The following is a 15,069-nucleotide window of genomic DNA, read 5'->3' on the forward strand; positions in this document are numbered from 1 at the left end:
TTGATATCCTGACACCCAAGCACAGTCACTGTTCCCTTCGTTGCAGGAATGGGAGATGAAGACGGGCACATAAGCAGCAACTCTCTTCACAAACGATCCTATTGTACCAGCTTGTTTTTTTTGTGTGTGTATATATTTATTCACTTTTCACATGGGGGAAGAAGGTTGAAGAGGACTACTCTACAAGCGTAGCATCGCCAACCAGAAAGACGATGCTGATTTGAGTATACTTTATTTCCAAAACATAAAGAAATTAGCACTCTTTTTGTAGCTTACTATTGTATAATACCGTGTATTATATCTGGCATGTTTGAAATACTCTGTCGTGCGGTTTTGGTATTCGTCCAATCGTTTTCTTTCTTTTCAAGCAGACATCCAATCATAGACGGTCTTTTGTGATCTGTTTCTCCATCACACACAAATCTGGTTTCTACAACTCTTGGGGTTCAAAAATCCAAGTATTTATTTGTAAATGTTTATTAAGTAAACATCCCTGTGATTATTTATGTTGATAATATTTAATGCTTGTTTTATAGTATAGCTAGCTCTCCGTAAGCGCCCATGTTATCTTTCCTACTCTGTTAGAAGCTCTCTTGTTCACAAGCATATGTTTAGAGTGGTAACTGCACTGCGCCACTAATGTTCACGTCATCTAAATGGGTTAATCGAATCATCAGTATCACTGTTAGGCAATCCAGATGATTTGCAGATCATCAAACCAGCAACACACCTACTCCCTACTGGTTGATGCTTGTGAGTGGGCCATTGGAATGCTTCACTCAGTAAAGTGCAGGTCAGGCTAAGGCGTGGTCGTGTCCTGGTGAGTTTGGCCTCTGGCATTGGAAAAATCCTAAAACCTCAAGTAACGTGGCCTCTTATATTTAAGCTTGACAACCAGGAGCCTCGGCCCAGCTCTTTTAATCATGCCACTGGTGTACTGTAGCCCTGTGATCTGATGTGTGTGTGTGTGTGTGTATGTTTGTGGCTTGTGTGTTAGTGCGCCAGACTGTGTGTGTGAGTGAGTGAACGTGTTTGTGGCTTGTGTGTTAGTGCGCACGACTGTGTGTGTGAGTGAGTGAGCGTGTTTGTGGCGTGCGTGTTAGTGCGCACGACTGTGTGTGTGTGAGTGAGCGTGTTTGTGGCGTGCGTGTTAGTGCGCACGACTGTGTGTGTGAGTGAGTGAGCGTGTTTGTGGCTTGCGTGTTAGTGCGCACGATAGTGTATGTGTGCGCGTGTGTTGAAAACGTCTCCAAGGCACATTCCATCCCCATCACTAATACATTGTTAGAAATAGAGGCCTGTATGGTCAGAAATACTGTGTGTTCTCCGCTTCAACCAGAGACTGTGACCTAGTTGTGGATTCTTGAACTTCCAACTTCTACTGTAGCAACACGTTTCAGCTCATACACACTACATAGGCACGCGCACGTGAACACACAAGCACACACATTATGTGTGTCATTTATGATGTCATTTATTTCAAATGGTGCTTTTGGTAATGCTTTTACCACATCTACAGTACATGGCAAATACTGTCATATCCACACAGCTCAGTGTAACCTAACCACTGTGCTTTGTAGGAGTGAGAAGTAGCATGTTGATGTACTACTGCAAACAAGCTTTTACCATTTACTCAAAGGCGCATTTACCTTTTAAAATGGCTGGTTTAAGGTGTATTTGGTTGGAATATGAGACTGTGCATAGCAAAAATGGCCACCAATGGAGGTTTCTCAAGTTATCAGAGTGTAAATATTTGTATAGCTTTTCCATTCTGTTAGATTGATGCCGGGATTCAAATCCGATCGCATATATAAGCAGCATTTACCGCGTATGGGATCTCCGCAAACCTGAGAACATTGCCTTTTAAAGGGATGGTTTACACAAAATGACATATTGACATATTCCTTACCGTGTAGGCAGTCTATGGACAAAGGTATGACAGAAATCCATGCTTTGGATTAGTTTCGCTGGCACTGTTTCCAAATGCTAACGTTTTAGCATTTGTGGCACAAATCCCATTGAAGCCATGGGACCAATATTAGCATTGTCCGTGCATCATCCAAAAGTATCTACATGTTATTGTGAAGCTCACCAAACGTCAGTTATTGATGATTTGAACATGATGCGAAAAATTCTGATATTGGTGCCATGACTTGAATGGGATTTTTGTAGCAGAAATGCTAAAACGTTAGCATTTGGAAACGGTACCAGCCACTGCCAGGGAAACTAAACCCAAAGCTTGGATTGCTGTCACACATTGTACATAGACTGCTTACCGTGTAAAGAAACCAATGTGTCATTTTGTAATTTGGGTGAACTACCCCTTTAAACGCCACAATGTCTATAACCTGCCATGGGATTGAATCCCGGCCAAAGTCCCACTAGATGGCAAGCTAGAGCTAGTCATAGTCACCACGAGATGAGGGAGAGGAGGACAAGTTAAGTGTCTAATCCATTTCGAAAGCCTACCTTTGTATAAACACCTTCAAAACTGAAATGGGACAAGAGATACATCAGTGAGAAAATGTGAACCCACATTGCGGGAGGGGAGATTGGGGGGGTGGGGGTGTGGGCAGAGGGAGTAGGGGAGAAACAGCAACATTGTTTGTTTTGCACCTTAGACTTTTCTACTCCATTGTACTTCTTTTGACAGTTGCCAACTCGGTGACGAACGGCTGTAAATAAAAGCAATAAACTCCTTTCCAAATGTCCTCTTTTCTTGTTTATTGGTGTTGGGTTAGATGTGTAGTCAGACCAAATGAATCTTAAAACCTCCATGAAAATGTTATTACGTATATTCTCAAAGAGCAAAGCATTGAAAGAAATTACCCAAGATACAGTATATGAGAAAACAGTTGTTCAAAACATGATCTAGCAATATTACCTGCTAGCAGGTGATACCATACACATCAATGCAGGAATAAACCCAAGAATCTGAGAAATCATAGTGATGGTTGCATTAGATCCGAATTCTGTGTCACTTGTTTTAGATATGTCAAATGTTAGAACTAGATCTGCGAACTCTTTCTCTCCTGCTGATTGGCTCGTTTGTTCGGATTCATCTGGATGGGTCAGAAGCAATGGGGGATGACAGGGGGCAATGGCTCTGAGGTTAAACTCTTGACCTTTAGTGTACATTTCTGAAATTTTCCACAACTGCTGATGCGCTCCAGAGCGGTGCAGCGGTCTATCTCCGTGCAAGAGGTGTCACTACAGTCTCTGGTTCAAATCCAGGCTGAATCACATCACGATTGGGAGTCCCGTGGGGTGGTGCGCAATTGGCCCAGCATCGCCGGTGCAGGCCGTCATTGTACCTAAGAATTTGTTCTTAACTGACTTGCCTCGTTAAATAAATACAATGAGAAGTGAAGGAGTCTGGTGTAGAGTTCTTACCCTGAAGTTTTCTCCCCAGTAAGCACAGGGTTGTCGGTTCAAGCTTTTAACCTCCATCAGTTGTCACATTCCACCAACTGCCATGACATCCAACTGCAATACCTTGGTTCTAACCCACAACCCTGTGCCACCAACTCCTTCATACCTGAAGTGCTTGTCTTCATGTGCTCCACATCGACAGGTCTGCAAAGGCTCATTGAAGAGATGTGGCTCAACCCCATTGGCCATTAACCCATCCACTCTGCTCGTTGTTGGTGACGCGTTTGCCATTCACTTGATGAAACCCCTTCAGTAAAGTTTGATTTGAGCATTCCAATCGATCTGTTGCAATGTGCAAGCGATTGGGAACAGCAGGATTGTTAGTTTAATTTCCACGTGTGTGATTAAGTGCATATTTAGCGCAAGTTGGATAGGTTTCAAACAGAATTTCTCAAACCCCCAGCCATTCCATGTACTTGCTCTATTCCAGAGCTAGCACGGCTGAGTCAACGGATCGTCAAGCCTTTGAAGAAGTCAAATCTTTACGGAACCGATCAAATGAGGACAACAAACACGTACAGTTAGGGGAGTGATTTATTCCAGAATGCAGGGTTAAGTGCGATACACTTTCTGTTGAGGACTTCAACACATTTTTAATTGACCAAAAAATCAAACAAACCCAAAAATATTAATACAACTGCGGTCAATCTCACATAGTCTGTCAACAGTGAATCTCCTTCAGGATACGTTGGATTCTCTTGATCCCCACAAGGGGGGGGGGGGGTAATAACAGACGTCACTAGAAAACTAAGAACAAGCCAAATATGAGCATATATATATATATATATATGTACAAAAGATGAAGAACAGAGAATCAAATCGAATAGTCCAGTGTGGTGTACTGTCTGTTCGTATCAGATAGGCCTACATTATCATGAATGTAACTGACTCACTGGGAAGCTTGAGATTGACTCTCAGCATTTGTCACTAAGACGGGTGTACTCTGCCTCAATCGAGACAACCCCATCATATGGCCCCAATATGTGAAGTACACTTCTCCCTGGACTGCACTCCCTCAAGACTACATCGTTGGTGTAAATGAAATGTCTTTGGGAAATGTGCAATGGGAAGGAAAGCTACTGACTAAGATTTACTTCACGTTTTTACAGGAATGAAACCAAATGTATCCCAAATGCAATAGCACGAGTGCAGAAGTGAAGGCTGTAGATTTGATCGTGAGCGATCCTTTCCAGTTAAACAATGGATACAACAAAAAGTAGCCTACCTATAAAAGTCTTGGTACTTCGCTATACACAGAAATAATGCTGATACACGAGAAGCAAGCAATGGGTAATGAGAAAGCTCCCTGTGTCATTTTACTGTGATGGGGGATTCAGTGAAGGGGGCATCCAGAAAGATGTGTGTGTTTTCATATTAGTGTAAAATACTCACACTCAAGTGACTATATACAGTGGGAGGTTTTTCATATAAACATCTATGTACACAAACCAAATTATATAGGAGACCTACCACCATACCACTGCTAACTCTGCCTAATATAGGCTCATGTAACGACAGCCACACCTTTTATCTCCATGACGCTCTCCATGACGACGACCTTAGTCTCTGGGGAAATGAACTCGCGTTGACCTCTGACCCGGGGGTTAACTTGGCGGCGCGGTCAAATTGTTATTAGTAAATAAATAAGTAGAGGAAATGCAAAGGAAATGTCATAGAGCAGAGGAGTCTGCGTCTTTTTAGGCACGGTGGGACAAACAATTACTTTTTCTTTTAACCAGGGACGTGACATGCTGTAGCTTTGCTAAAATATCAAACACCATACAAAGTGTCACTCCTTTAACCTCACCTAGTAATCAAGTACCGTAAAACATAAAAATGACATTTCATTATTATAGAGCATTGTTATACATTGCTGTATGACAAATGGAGACCGTTTCAACAAGGACTGTATGTAAATAACGGTGAATGAATGAAGATTTTCCCACATGCTTCATGTTAGCTCGACTCTGAAATACCTGTATCTGGGATTTAAAAACAGTGCAACACCACCCCTTAGTGCCTATTTGGGTAATTGCATTATTTTCAAGAACGCAACCTTGCCTCAGTTCCGACCAATGATTTATATATACACTAGATGACTGATTCTGGGGCGCTGTGTTGACGCCACTGTGCCTCCATCTTGGCACTCCCCCACCAGTGTAAAAAATATTTTGGAAGCTATAGAAATGCATTTATTAATGTCTACATTTGTTTTTGTCAGACGTATTTTATTCCAGACACGTTAAAGCATACTTTTAAATTATATTATGTGAGCTAAACATTCAAATATATATAAATATATAAACATTTCCCTTAAAGTATATATATTTTTCTGTTGCTAAATGTTACTTTCCCCTCTACAACAAAAAAAAATATTTAAATACATGTAATTTTGGCCTTGAAACATTTAATTGAGATACTGTAGAATTCCATTAATTCCTATGGAAGACTGCTCCTACTGGGGAGTGCCAATATGGCCGACCGGTGGCTTCAAAGCCTCTTAATGGCCAATACATTGCTTCAGCAATCCAGGGTTTATGTACATTATTGGTTCAGACTGCTCCCTTTCCACACCCTATCCTTCATATAACAACCCTGCAGATTTAAAGGGGGCATTTCATCTAATTCTTTCCTGAGAAAGAGTATTATTGCATTTAAGTGAGAGAGAGAAACAGAGATGGCGTCAATTGTAAATTATGGGATTGTTTAAAAAAATACAAATAATATTCTCCTAAAAACCTTCTCTTCATTTTGTAGGATCCCCCAGAGTTGTAAACAAAGCTATTAATAACATATTTACCTCTCTTTTCTCCACTACTAAACCACAGTACCCAAACTGTGTGTGAGAATGATGTACTTTTCACAGCTATGGCCTGGTCATTGCATGGCTCTGTTTTGGTCATATTGTGTACCCCGCTATCCTTCTTCTACTAGTGTACTATGATATCTGGGAACTACCTAGTGTGTGAAAACAGTCAGTGAAAAGATGAGTCTTACAGTACAGAGCGTTTTAAATAGCAGGCCAGTGGGTGGGGCTTCCTCTCTGTGATGTCGGAACTGTCCATCCTCACTGGGTGGTGTCCAATCAGTCTCTGCGGGGTTTAACCAATGAGAACACACCGAGCAAACACGACACAGGGTGCAACGGACACTGGGTGCAGAGAACACTGGGTAAAAAGCAGAGTTGGCCCACACCCCTGATGTTACAGTAACGCAATGGAGGGGGGGTAGAGCGATTGAGGGAGAAGCAGAACGGAGGATACAGTAAGTGTCCCTCTGGTCCAGTGGCAAGACCGAGAGCCGTAACAAGGGAGCGAGGGGCCATGGAGAGAAGGAGAGAGAGAGAAGAGAGAGAGAGAGAGAGAGAGAGAGAGAGAGTACTGCTAGACTGTAGTACTATGGTGGTTTCTCTTCCTCTGTAAGGGGAGTGGTGGATTGGTTGGTCAGACGGAGAGACAGAGAAGGAAGGCAGAGTAGAGTTCCCTGTGCTCGTTAGCATGGCTAGCTCTTTAGCATGGCTAGCTGGTTAGTGTGTCCTTGTTCAGCCATCAGCTGGTCAGGTAGCTGTGCAGCTCTCTGGAGTTGATGCTCAGCACCACACCCGAGTGGTTACCTAGCAACAAGGAGAGAGAATAAGTGGGTGAGACTAGTGCCGAGGGTCAGTTGGTTTTAAAAGGGAAAATCCCACATGCTTCTTTATCTTGCAACATTAAAGCACAATATCCTTGATCATCTCAAGAGTCATATTTTAGCCAAACTAACTTTTAAAGAGTAACTATTTTATTAATATAAGTATTACAATGCTTAAATTAACCTTTAATTCACAATATTGTTCTGGAGTTAGTAGCAATAGATTAAAGAAAATACTTTTGCAAATAACTAATACCTTGCGTTAGCTGCATGGGCTTGTGAGTAGTAGCAGGCTTTTCTGTTAGTAGTAGTAGGGATTAGTCCTTATAAGGGAACGGAAGGCGGGGCTACCTCCTGCGTTACCTAGAGTCTGCGAGTCCAGATCGTCGTCGATAAACTCCTCCCCCTGGATGATGTGCTGCGTGTCCTCGCTGTGATTGACAGGGCTGGTCATCTCCTGCTCCTTCTCGTTGTGCATCTGGGCATACACATTTCGGCCAGGCAGCTTTCTGAAAAATAGTGGAGGATAGGCATCCTCAGTCCTAAGCCAAGGACTGTGGGATTTGTAGTTTTGATGAGAGGTTGTGGTTCATGTTAATGAGTGACAGATTGAGGACTTTGTGCATCGGATGCAAAGGAAGTGCTATTGGTGGGACTTGTGAAAAGAAGACAAATCATGCACAACATATTCATTCATCTACATTCTAGATTCATCAAGTACATCTATACTGAATCAATAATGTATTCACCTACTGTATCTTCATACATGCAGTTATGTTTTCATCTGTGGTCATGCAATGCTTCAGAGGATGACTGATTCTGATGGTTGAAGCATGGTTAATGCAACACCATAATTGGGGGTTTGATTCCCAAATGGGCAACATGCAGTATATTGACTATGTCACGATGAAAGCGTATACCAAAGGACATTATTGTTTTAGCTTCAGGAGTTTTTCCTGACCACATGCTCTTGGCCAGGGATCATGAACTGATTAAACTAGATTCAGCCGGGGGCTGACTTTTTTCTTGAGTGGATGGTCAGGGGGGCGGGAACATAATTACAAATAATTGGTCAACTGCAAAATCTTAACTATGTGTGTCTAGTGCCCAGTAAATATCTGATATATGTGAGTCTATCATACCCACCTCTTGAACTTGTAGAGGATGAAGGATCCAGTAGCGATGACGCTGATGAGGAAGATGACAGCCAGAGCCCAGACACCTGGACCTGCCACTCCACCCTGAGAACCTGCAGGGGGAACAATACACACACACACACACACATTATGATATGGCACATACACACCCTGCACACAAGGATAGACAACACACATCAGATGGGAAATGAACAGTACACAGACACACAGGGTAGGTAACACACACACAGTCTGCCTACACACACCTGCTATGGATGTGGCCAACTAAGACACTGAAACAAGAGTATAGCTGGCATGTCACAATAAACCCAAAAGAATACATACACATCTCACTGCAACCAGTCCATTCCACTCTGCTTCGATAAACACCACACACAGTGTTTAACACACACACACACATACACCACACCGCACAGTCCGGAAGAGCGATCTGCACGCAAACTGTGCAAGAAATATAGAGTAAGTTTAAAAGCAAATGGAATAGATTAGACCTCATTCGAACATATTGTTTACCTATGTAGATATTGCGAAAATACACAATATATACATAGGTATGTGGACACCCTTTCAAATGAGTGGATTCGGGTATTTTAGCCACACCTGTTGCTGACAGGTGTATAAAAGCCATGCAACCTCCATATACAAACATTGGCAGTAGAATGGCCTTACTGAAGAGCTCAGTGACTTTCAACATGACACCGTCATAGGATGCCACCTTTCCAATAAGTGAGTTTGTCAAATTTCTGCCCTGCTTTATGAAATGGGTTTCCATGGCCGAGCAGCCATTGGACTTTGGAGCAGTGGCAACGCGTTCTCTGGAATGATGAATCACGCTTTACCATCTGGCAGTCTGACGGACGAATCTGGGTTTGGCGGGTGCCAGGAGAATGCTATCTGCCCGAATGCATAGTGCCAACTGTAAAGTTTGGTGGAGGAGGAATAATGGTTTGGGGCTGTTTTCATGGTTTAGACAAGGCCCCTTACTTCCAGTAAAGGGAAATCTTAACGCTACAGCATACAATGACATTCTAGATGATTCTGTGCTTCCAACTTTGTGGCAAAAGTTTGGGGAAGGCCTTTTCCTTGTTTCAGCATGACAATACCCCCATTCACAAAATGAGGTCCATACAGAAATAGTTTGTAGAGATCGGTGTGGAACATATTGACTGGCCTGCACAGAGCCCTGGTCTCAACCCTATCGAACACCTTTGGGATGAATTTGAACGCCAACTTCGAGCCAAGCCTAATCGCTCAACATCAGTGCCCGACCTCACTAATGCTTTTGTGGCTGAATGGAAGCAAGTCCACACAGCAATGTTCCAAAGTCCAAAAATATAAATGCAACATGTAACATGTCTGGTGAGTATGCAGGCCGTGGAATAATTAACTTCGTAGGGTATAGGGGGCAGCATTTTCACTTTTGGATAAATGGCGTGCCCAATTTCAACTTCCTGCTACTCATGCCAGGAATATAAGATATGCATAGTATTAGTACATTTGGATATAAAACACTCTGAAGTTTCTGGAACAGGCAAAACCCCGAGGACTAACCATTCAGATTCTTTAAAAAAAGAAGGTCTCTGTCCATTGAGTTCTCATTGGCAAACGATATTTCTTAGGAACTTGTTGTCAGTTCCTATCGCTTCCACTGGATGTCACCAGTCTTTGGAATTTGGTTGAGGTTATTCCTTTGTCTGGGCATCTAGGAACTGTGTAACACTGTTAAGAGTTGCGCAAGACTTGAAAAGTAGCTTGGTTTGTTGTGTTCCTGTATTGAACACAGACCCGTCTTCAATTTGATCGATTATTAATGTTTTAAAATACCCAAAGTTGTACTACAAAAGTAGTTTGAAATATTTTGGCCAAGTGTATAGGCAACTTTTGAAATATTTTGTAGTGACGTTGTGTATTTTGGAAGCAGTTTTTTCTGGATCAAACGGGACAAATAAATTGACATTTTGGATATATGGACGGAATTAATCGAACAAAAGGACCAATTGTGATGTTTATAGGACATATTGGAGTGCCAACAAAAGAAGCTCATCAAAGGTAAGGCATGTTAAATATTTTATTTCTGCATTTTGTGTAGCGCCTGCAGGGTTGAAATATGCTACCCTCTTTGTTTACTGTTGTGCTACCATCAGATAATAGCTTACAAGGAGTTACTGCAAAGCCTTATGGAGGGACTCCATATCCCGGCAGAACGCCATGACCATGCATTCAATAAACTCTGAAGATTCCCTACTAGGCAGCAAGCCATAAAAGTAATTCCCCAGACTCTCAGCAATCCCGCCAGCAGCAACACTCCTTCCCAGCCTACCCCGGTGTCCCGAGAACCTTGTTTACCTCCTCCGGAGTGCTACATTGGAGATTCTGGAACCTGCCGGGCTTTTCTTGCCCAGTGCTCCCTCATATTCGAGGTGCAGCCTTCTTCTTTCCCCTCGGACCACTCGAAGATAGCATACCTTCTGATGTCCAAGAGGGCACTTGCCTGGGCTACGGCAGTGTGGGAGTCCACCGTTTGCCTCAGTCTTGAGGAGTTTGTGACAGAGGGACGAAAAGTGTTTGATTCTCCGTTGTCCGGGAGAGAGGCTGCTCGTAAGCTGCTCCAACTATGTCAAGACTCCCGTAGTGTGGTAGACTATGCGGTGGATTTTCACACGTTGGTAGTTGAGAGTGCCTGGAACCTGGAAATCCTTTTCGACATTTTGCTTCACGTATTATCGGAGGAGGTTAGAGCAAGTTCACAGCCCGGGAGCGTCCCATGGACCTCGACTCCCTCATCGCCTTGACATTACGGATCGATGGGCGGCTACGGGAATGTAGGAGGGAGAGGAGATTTGTTCCCGGTCACACCCGCTCATCCACTGCTCCCACCTCGCCTCCGCGGAATCCCGGAAGTACCCGACGTCCACCTTACCGAGAGAATCCGAGGTCACCCGAGTGCCTGTATCACCGAGGACGGTTGACTCACCTCCTCCAGAGACCAAGCTACTGGGAAGGGCTAGATTGTCTCCGGATGAACATTTACTCAGGTTGAGCACCAGGATCTGTATGTATTGAGGGACTACAGGACATTATATTTCCACCTGTCCATTAAAAAGACCAGGCTCACCAGTAGGTAGCGTACTCTGGTGAGCCATACAGGGATTTTCTAATCTCCCCTTACTCCTACCCCTTTCCATGCCACTCTGTTGTGGGTTGACCAGGTCAAATCTTTCCGGGTGCTCATTGACTCTAGGGCTGATGAGAGCTTTATTGAAGCCATCTTGGTGTCAGAGCTGGGAATCTCCACTCAACCCCTCTCCATTCCCATGGACGTCAGAGTGCTGTATGGGCTCTCTATTGGTAATATGGTTCCTATCAACCTACAAGTATCAGGAAATCACAGTAAGTGTATGTAGTTCCTGCTCATAGAATCCCCCCATGTACCCGTGGTTTTGGGGTATTCATGGCTCCAGATGCACCATCCCATGACTGACTGGGCTGCTGGTTCTATCGTGGGTTGGACCCCGTTCTGCCAGGTAAAGTGTAATAAGTCAGCACAGCCTGCCCCAGGACATCTTCCTGCTGGCTTGGGAGAAGCCTCAGATCTCACCGCCATTCTCGCGGAGTACCTGGACCTCCAAGAGGTCTTCAACAAGGCCAGCAATACGTCTCTGCTTCGCATAGACCCTGCGACTGCGCCATTGACCATCTCCCGGCTATGGCTATGGAGGCTATGGAGGAGCATATTGAGAACTCTCTCGCTGCAGGGAATGTTCGTCCATCTGCCTCTCCCGCCAGCGCAGGGTTATTCTTTGTGGAGAAGAACAAAACCCTGCGCCTGTGTATCGACCACCGGTTAAAAAAACGTTACCCTCTACCACTCATCTCCTCGGCTTTCGAACCTCTCAAGGGAGTGACCATCTTCTCTAAGTTGGACTTTCGGAATGCTTACCATCTGGATACGGGAAGGAGACGAGTGAAAGACAACCTTTAACACGGCTCGCGTGCACTATGAGTACTTGGTTATGCCATTCAGACTGACCAACGCTCCTGCTGTGTTCCAGACCCTGGTCAACATGTTGAACCGGTTCGTGTTTATGTACCTCGACGTTATCCTTGTCTTTTCTCATTTGGCTCAAGAGCACGACATCCACGTCCGACAGGTCCTTCAGTGAGAACCAGCTTTCGTTAATGAAGAGAAGTGTGAATTCGATCGCACAACCATCTCCTTGCTAGGATACGTCATCGCAGCAGGAAATATACAGATGGATTAGACAAGGTGAGAGCGGTGGTGGATTGTCCTCAACCCACATTCAGAGTGCAGCTGCAACATTTCCTGAGTTTTGCTAACTTCTACAACCGCTTAATCCGGGGTTACAGCACCCTGGCTTCCCTCCTCGCAGCACTCACCTCTCCCAAGGTTCCATTCACATGGTCTCCAGCAGCTGACTGGGCATTCTCTGACCTCAAACATCGATTCACGACAGCCCCCATCTTAATCCATTCGGAACCATCCTGTCGATGCCTCGGATGTTGGAGTGGCGGCCGTCCTGACCCAGCGTTCTGCACCCCTGCGCTTTTCTCTCTCATCATCTTACCCATGTTGAGAGGAACTATGATGTGGGAAATCGAGAACTCCTCGCCGTCAAGATGGCGTTGGAGGAGTGGAGGCACTGATTGGAGGGATAGCGGAACACCCATTCTTAGTGTGGACTGACCATAAGGTGGTGGACTGACCATAAGAACCTGGAATATCTTCGCACTGCCAAGCGCCTCAACTCTAGGCAGGCTTCTTGGGGCCCTGTCATTCACCCATTTAAATTTCACTCCTACCACCCGGGGTCCAAGAATGTGGAGCCTGACACTCTCTCACATTTGTATAGCCCCCGCTGCTACTCAGTCTGACCCTGAGACCAGGGTCCCTACCTCCTGCCTAGCGGCTGCACTCGTCAAGGGCTATAGAGAGCCTGGTCCTTAAGGCACAGCGTTCCCAACTGTACGGCTAACTGGACGTTTGTCCCAAACTCTGCCTGTTCCCCGGTCCTGGAATTGGCACATTCCCCGAGACTGACCTGCCATCCAGATTCCAGTCGGACCCTGGCTTTCATCCAACAACACTTTTGTTGGCCGTCCATGGTTCCTGAAGTCTCCTCATCCGTCACCACCTGCTCTGTGTGTGCACAAAATAACAAGCTCCGGCTGGCCTTCTTCAACCACTCCCTGTCTCTCACCGGCCCTGGTCCCATATATCCGTGGACTTTGTTACTGGTCTTCCTCTGTCAGATAGCAACACAGCCTATCCACCACTGTCTGGATCGTGTTCTAAAGATGCCCATTTCAGTGTCCTTCCTAAGTTACCCACAGCCAAGGAGATGGCTCAGATCATGGTGCAGCACGTCTTCCGGATCCATGGACTTCGGTTGACATGGTCTCCGATTGTGGTCCTCAGTTCTCGTTCGCTGGAAGGCATTCTTCACCCTCATTGGGCAGTCGGCCAGCCTGTCTTCTGATTTTCACCCCCAATCTAAGTGCCAGCTGGAGCGAGCCAATCAGGACCTGGAGACGGCTCTTTGTTGCCTCGTCTCCGCCATCCCCACCACCTGGAGCCAGCAACTCATGTGGGTGGAATACGCCTGTAACACACTTCCCTGCTCAGCCACTGGTCTCTCGCCTTTCAAGTGTTCCTTGGGATATCAGCCCCCACGCTTCCCTGAGCAAGAGGACGAATTCAGCATACCCTCTGCCCAGATGTTCGTCCGCCGCTGTCTCCGTACCTAGAAGAAATCCCGGGCCGCTCTTCTGAAGACCACATCCAGGTATCGGCAACAGGCGGATTGGCGCTGGACCCCTGCTCCCCGCTAACGGATCAGGCAGAAGGCATGGCTTTCCACTCAGGACCTGCCCCTCCAGGTGGAGTCCCGTAAACTTTCCCCCCATTTCATCGGCCCTTTCCCTATCTCTAAAATCCTTAGCCCCTCTGCTGTTTGTCTTCTATTGCCCCGCAACCTCCGTATACAAATAAAATAATATTTGTCACATGCTCCGAATACAACAGGTGTAGACCTTACCGTGAAATACTTACTTACACTCCCATAACCAAAAATGCAGTTCAAGAAAGAGTTAAGAAAATATTTACTAAATAAACTGAAGAAAAAATAGTAAAATAAAAAAGTAACACAATAAAACAGGGCAATATACAGGGTGTACCAGTACCGAGTAAATGTGCGGAAGTACAGGTTAGTCAAGATATTTTGTACATGTAGGTAGGGGTAAAGTGACACTGCATAGATAATAAACAGCAAGTAGTAGCAGTGTAAAAACAAAGGGGTGGGGGGGTGTGTCAATGTAAATAGTCTGGGTGGCCATCTGATTAATTGCTAAGCACTTATGGCTTGGGGGTAGAAGCTATTAAGGAGCCTTTTGGTCCTAGACTTGGCGCTCCGGTACTGCTTGCCTTGCGATAGCAGAGAGAACAGTCTATAACTTGGGACTTGGGTGACTGGAGCCTTCCTCTGACACCACATGGTATATAGGTACTGGATGGTAGGAAGCTTGGCCCCAGTGATGTACTGGGCCATAAGCACTACCCTCTGTAGCGCCTTACGGTCAGACGTTGAGCAGTTGTGAACCTCCACACCCCCTCTAACCGGCTGAAAATTGCGAAAATGGTTTTCAGTACGGTCCTTTACCACTTCTACCGTGAGACCGGAGTCCGAGCCAGCAACCTGTACACAGCATCCAGAAGCTATCAACTGCCTTTTCTCTCATGCTTTTTCTCTCAAGAGTGTGACATAGGTCCATGTGCAGTGAGCATGGAGAGAGATCCAGTCCAAACTTCTCTCATGCTGCTGGTGCTGGTGTA

The 15,069-nt window shown here is 45.1% G+C and overlaps 2 protein-coding genes across 10 annotated transcripts in view; one reads left to right on the top strand and one right to left on the bottom strand.

Annotated features, from left to right (window-relative positions):
- Nucleotides 1-2,568, top strand: part of afap1 (actin filament associated protein 1) — a 128,200-nt gene extending 125,632 nt beyond the window's left edge. For all 4 annotated transcript variants that reach the window (XM_046318989.1, XM_046318987.1, XM_046318988.1 and 1 more), the window contains one exon: nucleotides 47-2,568. In XM_046318989.1, the coding sequence (XP_046174945.1) occupies nucleotides 47-73 (27 nt within the window). In that variant the 3' untranslated portion in view covers nucleotides 74-2,568. The remainder of the gene's footprint in view (nucleotides 1-46) is intronic.
- A 1,380-nt stretch (nucleotides 2,569-3,948) lies between these two features.
- Nucleotides 3,949-15,069, bottom strand: part of LOC124008907 (VPS10 domain-containing receptor SorCS2-like) — a 342,821-nt gene continuing 331,700 nt past the window's right edge. For 2 of the 6 annotated variants that reach the window (XM_046320500.1, XM_046320503.1), the window contains 3 exons: nucleotides 8,209-8,311; nucleotides 7,414-7,616; nucleotides 3,949-7,045 (listed from right to left, as the gene is read on the bottom strand). In XM_046320500.1, the coding sequence (XP_046176456.1) occupies nucleotides 6,981-7,045; nucleotides 7,414-7,616; nucleotides 8,209-8,311 (371 nt within the window). In that variant the 3' untranslated portion in view covers nucleotides 3,949-6,980. Of the gene's footprint in view, nucleotides 7,046-7,318; nucleotides 7,617-8,208; nucleotides 8,312-15,069 lie in introns of all 6 variants that reach the window. The other 4 variants (XM_046320504.1, XM_046320505.1, XM_046320502.1 and 1 more) reach the window with 3 other exon arrangements.

The sequence above is a fragment of the Oncorhynchus gorbuscha genome, linkage group LG21 (genome assembly GCF_021184085.1).
Source record: "Oncorhynchus gorbuscha isolate QuinsamMale2020 ecotype Even-year linkage group LG21, OgorEven_v1.0, whole genome shotgun sequence".
Taxonomy (NCBI): Eukaryota; Metazoa; Chordata; class Actinopteri; order Salmoniformes; family Salmonidae; genus Oncorhynchus; species Oncorhynchus gorbuscha.